Raw genomic sequence first — 8,936 nt, 5'->3', positions numbered from 1 at the left:
CAAAATTATTTCAATTTATTTACAAAATATTATTACTTTTAGGAGAAGCAATGCATTGTAGGAATGGTTTACTAATTTTTTAGTACATATAACTACTACATTAAAAAGTTAAAAAAAACTTGATTTTATTATGCTTTAATTAGGAGTGCTTTTGAAGAGAAGAATTAGGGGATTAATTTCTTTGATTCAAGAATTTTTAGAGATTGTAACTCTCTTATTATTTGATTTAATAAATTTGACATTCGTGTAAGTTTTCGTGTCTTTTATTTTTGGCAATGAAATTTGTGCTTACAGTTAGATACAAATACGGTAAAATATCCCTCATATGTATGTCATGGATATTTGAGACTTTTAGTACAAAAATTTGTTGTTGTTAAAATAACATTGTATCATAGTGCGCTAATTATTTTAGGACCGTTTTATACTTGAACTAAATTTAAGTTAAATTATACAATAGATTATATGTGCAAGTGATTTTCATTTAATTGTTGGATCTTATTTTTCTGAACAATCTCCCAAGGAAAAAAGTCCAGATCATACTGATTTTCTTATATTAACCGTTATATTAATTTTGTCATTTTTATTGTTATACTCTTTCTCATTTTGTTTGGACTTTAACTCTTATTAATTCTTGTGTCCTAGATGTAAATTTATTAAAAATTTATCATCTTATTATATTCATAGGTGTTAAATTATAAAAATTGTGATATATAAACAAGTGATATTCTATATATAACTAGGAAGATTTGTTGTTATTATTATCCAAACTTTCAAACTTTTCAAAAATTGAAAATGATTAAAAACTTATAATATGACAAAATTTTATTACATATTTTACAAGGTTATCTGAAAAGTGAAATTACTTTTCATAGTATTTTAAAATATATAAATACAAAAAAAAATTTAAATTATACCTATAATCATTTATTATACAGATATATTACGAATACTTACTAACTAAGGTACTAAGTTTTAATCATTAATAAAACATCTTATCATTATTTCAAATAAACTTCCTAATACTAGTTTGAGATAAGTTTTTAATGTAAAACTGTACATGTATTCCAAAAATCAGTAAGTTTTGATCATTAATCAAATTTATCATGTTATTAGTAAGAATTACTATTTATGTATAAAAACTTACTGTTACTTGAACTAAACTTACTCTTTAAAAAGTAAGTTTGGGATATAAAGTAGTAATTTATTTATTTAAAAAGTAAGTTTAATATTTATTCCAATTTACCTTTTGAGGTATAAAAATTACTAATTTATTAAGGTTAACTTACTATTTTAGATGAAAAACTTACTTCCATATTTTTAGGTGTTATCCTATTTAGGTGGATAGGAACTACAAGTAATTAAATGGTCGCTAAAAGTGCAATAACATGTTATATTAGGTAAAAACTATCGTTACCATAACTATTGTTGCTAAAGCATTGTCCTTGGTTTGATATCCAAAGCTATTTCTAGCTCTAATGCCAATGAAAATGGGCTGCATATAACAACATTACGCAAATTGCATAAGACAACCATTTGAGGCAAATTTTACTGTTCTTTTGCTACGCCCTTTCTCTTTTTGAAAAGCAACATAACCAAGTTTTTTCCCCCTTTTTCTTCTGTCAATGCTTAATATTTGTTGCCAAAAAATACGGATGTTTTAACATATTAATTAATTGAGTATATGGTTCTTTATTGAGGAAACAAAGAAGCAAGTTAAAAGTTTCTGTACTACTCCGACTAAAATACAAAGAAGGAAGAGAAAAGTGTATCTTGCATATAAACTTGTGCTCAGCTTGCCATTGCAGTCACAAAGTTACAGGTAGCTGCATCAACTCAAACCAAAAAAATAAAAAAGGAAGCTCCAGAAATTGCTTTCAAGAAACTTTAATTGGACTCTTGTGAGGGGATTGATTCTGTTTCTGAGGGATTTGACACTTCTTCTTCTTCGCTGGAACTCCGTGCATCAACACAATGTTCAATCGAGATCTTCAGAACCTCATTTCCCATATCTATCTGTTCTTGTTGAATTTGCTTCACTGAGCTTGAAACAGACTCGCGACACAATTTCACCTCGATCATTTCAAGAGTCGGACTTTCTCCTAAACAAGAAGGCACCGCTTCCAATTGGTGACAATCGTGCACAATCAATTTCTCAAGACGGGGAAAATTATCAGAAGATGCAATCCAGCTGCGAAACTCCCACAAGGCTCTCAATTTCAAGACTCGAAGGTTAGGGAACTCCCCTTCTTGCATTTCCCATTCTTCCCCAGAGGAGTGCTCAAGTAATTTAAGCACTTCAAGATTGGGTAACTTTCCAATTTTTGAGATTTCACTCCATGGCTGCTCATTATGTATTAGAGTCAACTTCTTCAAATTCAAAGGGAATTTAAATCCATATTCATCAAAGAAAGGCAGAGTAAGTGATTCTAGTTTATTCAAACAGTCAAACACCAGAATCCTGTCGCAAATTCTAGTAGGTTCCTCTCTTGATTTCCTCATCTTACATCTTAGCCTGCGGATGTTTGGTAACTTTGTCAGTATCTTTTGCAAGCTTTGAGAGGAGGGATCAATGGTAAGGCTTAAAGTGTCTAAATGATCTAAAACTGGGGATACTTCAAGATTTTCAACAGGAAAAATAAAGCCAATATAGGGATTTGTAGTCCATAGATGCCTCAACGTCTTAATGTTGCAGATAGTCTTGGGTAACAAACAATCAATGTCGTTTCTTCGTAGCAGAAAAGTTTGTAACCTTGAGAGGTTACCTATTGCAGCTGGGATGAAATTTACTTTTGTAGTACGAAGAGCCAAGTATCTCAAGTGAGCAAGCAAAAATACTTCCATAGGAAAATATGCACCAAAATCCAATTCCCCCAAATCCAACACTCTAAGAAGTTTAGGTAACCAAAATCCCAAATCATCCTCCTTAAACAATAACAAACTGCGTACATTGGGAAATTCTAGCACTAACTCCCAAATCCTCAAATTCCTGACACTTCGATTACAAACTCTCAAGAGGTTGTTTGGGCCAGTATGATCATTCCAACTATGCAAAACATGTAGAAAGTTTTCTTCTTTGGCTTTTTTCACACAAAACTCATGTACCAAATCATGAACTCGGCAGGCTTTGACACTACCCATAGTTCTTTGTTCGGAAACCATAACTAAACTTCTATCAACCAGATCCTTCAAGTAGTCATCTGCCACATCCTCTAATCTCATTCCTTCAGTCTTTCGCACAAATCCTTCAGAGATCCAGAGCCAAAACAACCTTCGGACAGGAACATTTTTGTCTTCTTGAAATGCACGAAAGCAAAGAATGCACGGCTTCAAATCATCTGGTAAATGACTGTAACTCAGCTCAAGTGTCTTCATACAGTATTCATCATCAAGGACAATACTGGAAGTTAGACTCTTTGTAACTTCTTCCCAGCAGTCTTCTGCAGTATTAGCAAGAATTCCAGCAACGAGGACAACCGTGAGAGGTAAGCCTCTACAAGATTTTGCTATTTGAGATGCAACTTGACTTAGTCTTGGAGGACAATCTTCTTTGCCAAATAGCTTTTTCTGCAGCAATTTCCAACTCTCTTCGTCGGTAAGGCGGCGAAGAGGGTGAACCTTGCTATCAGGTTTGAATTGCAGAGACAAATTCTGCAATCTGCTCGTGATGAGAATCCTGCTTCCATTGGCATCATCGGGCAATGATCTCGCCAACAAATTCCAAGCCTTAGCGTCCCACAAATCATCCAAAACCAAGAGATACTTATTTCTCAACAAAACTTGTTTTAGCTTTACAGCCAAATCATGTTCATCCACCTTTCGATATTGTTCAAGTTTCTCAGATTCAATACTACCCAATATCTGAACTAACATGTTGTGCATACTATATGCTTGAGAAACAGTGCACCAAGCAAGAATATTGAAATGCAATATTACTGATGGAGAATTGTAAACTATATTGGCTAATGTGGTCTTACCAAGCCCAGGCATACCCACGATGGAAACAACATCCAACTGCCTTGATCCTCCTCTTGTAAGACTATCAGTGATAGTTTTCACCTCGTCGTCGAGAGGCACTAGATCTTCATTGTAGGTGGCGATAGTAACTTGTGATGGCATGCGAGTGAAAGTCTTGGTAACTCCCTTGGTGGTTTCTCCAACATATCTTATGCTATCATAGATCTCTTGAGCCTCAATCTTTATAACATTGATATCTCTAGCAACATCATCCAAAAAATATTCATATCCATCACCAACAAGTGTCCAGTCGATCACTAACTCTGCTTTATATGCAACCTCCATAACACGACTCCAGAAAGCTTGGAGTTTTTCGTTCTGATTGCGTTGCTCCTTGATTTTCACTAGGAAAGATCTTAAAAATTCAAAATCTTCTTGGATCGTCTGGATTTTATCCACTGGAAAAGCATTTGAACCATTAATTTCATCAGTCCTTGCTAGTTCCTTCAGATTTCTTAGGAGAAAATCCATAGATCCCAACTCACAGATCCTAGGAAAACCAAATCCCGATACTGATGTTAGTGGATAGACCTGTGTAAATTCTGCCCTCATAAGCTTGATCACTTTGAGCAAATGAAAAAGATCAAGATCGGTTTCCTTGGCCAAGCCTTCTTCGATTTGATTCACAGAAAGAGAGAAAATTACAATCGCAGCATCACAGGCCACAATTCCAATAAGATTCTTCATTTCATGGCATAGCTCTTTGAACTTCTCCTGATGCCTAAGAAGGATTGTCAGGAATCTTAGCCCCTCAACAATTTTGAGCATTTGATTCATAATCGGGACTGGAGTACTGGTACAAGGTTGTAGTAGCTCCGCAGTATTCTGAACGAGAAAATCCATAAAGTCAGCTACTGGTTGCTTACTCTTCTCCAGAGCTGAAGTGTCTGATGATATTGATAACTTTGAAGCAGTCAAGACATGGATGTAAGTTTCTTGGACCTTGGGATCACCAGGATTAATCTTCTCACTTATTAGCCGTGAAATTTGAAGTTTTGTTTCATGATTATATCCGCTACTGTCAGACCACCATTTAGAAGCCAGGCGTAATGCCTTGATAGCCACCACTTCTGTGTGAATCAAGAGATCTATCAATTGTTGACCCTCGACCCCGCGAAGCATGGCAAAGCGAATGAAACTCTTCAAGAATATTAGCTTCTCGTCAAGACGTTTGAAATGGGATTCGTCAATTTCTGCCAGATTCTCGGAAACCGAATCAATGAAATCAATAACTAGCTCCGGATCTCTCAGCCAGTAACAGTCCAGCAGAAAGTTGATGCACGGTTCGTAGATATCTGTTTCAAAAAACAGCTTGATTGCTTCCCGGAATCTGGTGACCTCCCTTTGAATATGAGTCCAATCAGACGAACGAGAATGAGTCAAGTATTCGCTGCAAACAAATTCAAGATCTTGCATTCTCCTTATAATCAGACCTTGAATTCTGGAAGACGTAACATCCTTCTCCTCCTCATCTTGTTCCAACCAAGTTTCATGGTTCCTCCTCCTCCTACACTTTGTCAGATACAGTTCAAAGCTTTGTAATAGTCTCACCTCCATCTTCAGATTCGAGATACCATAATGGAACGCTAAGGCCGTATGATGCAACCGGCCAATATATTCTAGAGCAAACTTAAAGCAACTAGTGCTACTACTGGAGGATATGTCCATTATTTGTATCTTCTATTCACTCTGAGATCAAATTTGTTCCTTGAATAAACATATAGTTCAAGGTTTACAACTTTCTCATGATCTGAAAATAGTCAAATATTGCCGGCAAGACTTTATTTTCCTGGCCGGGCCTGTGGATACATTAGGGTCCCTTTCATGGGGCCTAATGGGTTCAGCTTTTGTCTACTTTCAGCCGAAGTGCATTTCCATGTAATGGACATTTTTAGGCCGCATAGAAATTATAGCAATTCGAGGCAAATCTGGATACTAAAGCAGTAAATGGTTTATAATACTTGCTGTTCATTTTCGATACATACAAAAATTGTAAATAGTTATAATTTTACCAGAATGTAAACGCTATAGTCAAAACTGCCCATATTAATATCAACACCATCATTATCTATGCCAATGCCAACTCAATTAGAAGCTTGAGGGCACCTAAAACTCCAGGCATATTAAGGCAACAATTCTTAAAACTCCAGGTAACATTTGTTAAAAATCCACACAAAACTCACCTGATAAATCCTACCAATTTCGGGATATGATGGATTTTAACTGTGATTCTCTTATAAAAAGATATTGATTGCTCTTTGACTGCTATACAGGAGGGCGGAAAAAGCCATAACAATCAGATAACACACACCGTCAAACGCTGATTTTGTGGTCTTAGGCTACAAAATAGTTTTGGAACCAATTTTGTTAGGATGCTTCAATAAGTAAGAATACAGATGTTTATACTCTAATTATTCTGTTTGTTGTCAACCATGAGGATTCTATAGTTAGATGAATATTCGCTAAGTAGAAACATATAGGGTTCTCAAGATTGCAGTAACGAAAAAAAAAAAAGGAAAAACTGCATAAATAGGTCTCACTATTGATTTTGGGAGTTTTTCGAAAAAGATACAAAAATTCATTTTGACTAACTATAAGTTTTTTGAATTTTTTTTATAAAACATATACTGTACACTATTATGATTTAATATATGTAAAATAAAAAAGTGATTGAAAAATGCATCAAGGAAGTGATTGAAAAATGAAGATAAAATATTTTTCAAATTAGCTCAAAACACAATAGGGTTCTATAAGGGTTTTCAAATAATAAGGCAGTTTTATGATGATAGAGTATTATTTAAAATAATTATTGTAATACATTTTGTGATATGATATATATGAGATAAAAAAATGATTAAAAATATAAAAAAATAAATTAAAAAATATATTTATAATACAAATAAAATATTATTCAAAATAATTTGCTATCCAAACACTTCCCTAATATATTTTACCCCTTCGGATTTGTACCTTGACTAAAGTTAGTCAAATATTGTGGGCGAGACTCTTTCTTCTTTCCTTGTTGCAGCTTGCAAGACTCCTATCTTCTTCTCCTGGTGGAGACTTTAGGCGGTAGGGGAGTAATCAATACAACACCAAAACTAGTATTAGCCAAAGGAAATATGAGGAAATTAGTAAGCAAAAATGATTGCACTAAGTATACGTTAGCTTACATTTTTTAGTCTATATAGAAAAATAGAAGTTAGCCTATACTAGCGAGGCGGATGCAACAGGAAAGACATAGTCTAGTGTTTTGGCAACTTGCCTGCTTTAATATATATATATATATATATATATATATATATATATATAAATTAAAAACCATTGGAAAATGTATCAAGAATTTTATCTTCATGATTGTATCGTATCGTCCATTCACTCTGAGACCAGATTTGTTCTTTTCTTGTTGCAACCTGCAAGATTGTTTTGTCTTCTTGTGGTGGTGGTGACCTCAGGTCCCTACCCTGGGGCCTAAACGAGGGAACTTTTGCCAACTGCGGCCAAGTTGCATTTCCAGGTAATGGACATTTTTACACCGCATAGAAACGAATTCGAGGCAAATCCAGATACTAAAGCAGTAAATGATTTATAATACGTACTGTTCATTTTCAATAATATCTAAAAAGATTGTAAAATAGTTATAATACTAAAACAACTATTGAAAGAGTAACTTTATTAGTATCCTTACATTAATATTAGGAGTATGATCAATCATTATATCTTTATATTAATTACAACAATAATATTAATGAAAGTTGTATCATTTAAGGCATGAATTAGAGCAATTATTGAATAAGATAGATTAGACTCACTGATAACAAAGTACATTAAATAAAAGTATTCTAAAGAACTTAAAAGTTAATTATACTCTTCAATTAGAAACTGAATTACAATTTAAGACGGTTAAAAATAGAAAACAAAAGCAATAAATAGTTATTCCTTCTGTTCTATAAGATAAGGTCATTTTTCTTTTGTGATCGTCCTAAATTATGAACTTGTTCCCTTTGAAAGAGGGTAGTTAGTTTACCAATTTACTACCATGCCCACATTTAACGTGCATCTTTATCAATAAATATATTATTAATCATTCTAAGAGTAACAAATACATCACTAAAGCTAGTATTAACGAAATGACATATGAGGAAATTATTTAGCAAAAAAGATTGTGTATACATTAATTTACATTTTTAATCCATACTAGAAAAAAGAAACAATATAATTAATCCAAGATATAATTTATAGAAGGTCAATTATAAAACCAATACTATGATTGCCAAATTTTTAAACCCGAGCAGGCAATTTGCTTGAGTAAATCTAAGGGTCATTTTTTCTTATTGTATATATACTATTTTCTTATACTATTTCACTTTCGAGAAGTTGACTTGGACCTATGTCATATTTAAGTAGTCATTTCCTCCATTGTGTTTCTCTGGCTCGGCAATGTCGGTATTGGAGAAAATTCATTCTTAACGGTTGTCATAGTTTTATTTCTTTCTTTGACATATAATACATGCACATTTTTTTCTCCCTCCATTTCTTTAACAACCCAGTAACGTCAAAATTTTCCTATTTCAGAGCTATGTTAACTTTGTGAATGTATTGCTTCCATTATATATTAAACTATTTTATTATATGTTTTCTTCTTAAAATTTGAAGTTAAGCTTTCGCATTTCATGGCCAACAGGGTTTCCAATAAGTTGCAAGTTTAGCTTCTTGTTTCTTTAGGTACTAAAAACAACAAAGTTTAGCACCTAAAGAAACAAGAAAATGAGAAAGGAAAATGTTACCCAATATCTTTAACAATTAACATAATCAGTCATATCTACCTGGTCTAGAATGTTGTGCATATTAAAAAGAACTCTTGCAGGTAAACATATATGTGTAAAATCCTGATTAGAAGGGTTAAGTGTAATGAGCTATCA

General features: G+C 33.4%; 1 protein-coding gene across 1 annotated transcript; it reads right to left on the bottom strand.

Moving 5' to 3' along the window:
* Positions 1-1,884: 1,884 nt before the first annotated feature.
* Positions 1,885-5,682, bottom strand: LOC113759490 (putative late blight resistance protein homolog R1A-3). Its single transcript, XM_027302066.1, has one exon. It carries the CDS (start codon positions 5,680-5,682, stop codon positions 1,885-1,887), a length of 3,798 nt encoding a protein of 1,265 aa, XP_027157867.1.
* Between the last annotated feature and the right edge of the window lie 3,254 nt (positions 5,683-8,936).

The sequence above is a fragment of the Coffea eugenioides genome, chromosome 2 (assembly GCF_003713205.1).
Source record: "Coffea eugenioides isolate CCC68of chromosome 2, Ceug_1.0, whole genome shotgun sequence".
Lineage (NCBI taxonomy): Eukaryota > Viridiplantae > Streptophyta > Magnoliopsida > Gentianales > Rubiaceae > Coffea > Coffea eugenioides.
The sequence above is the reverse complement of the archived record's forward strand: the minus strand, read 5'-3'. Positions and strand labels throughout refer to the sequence as shown.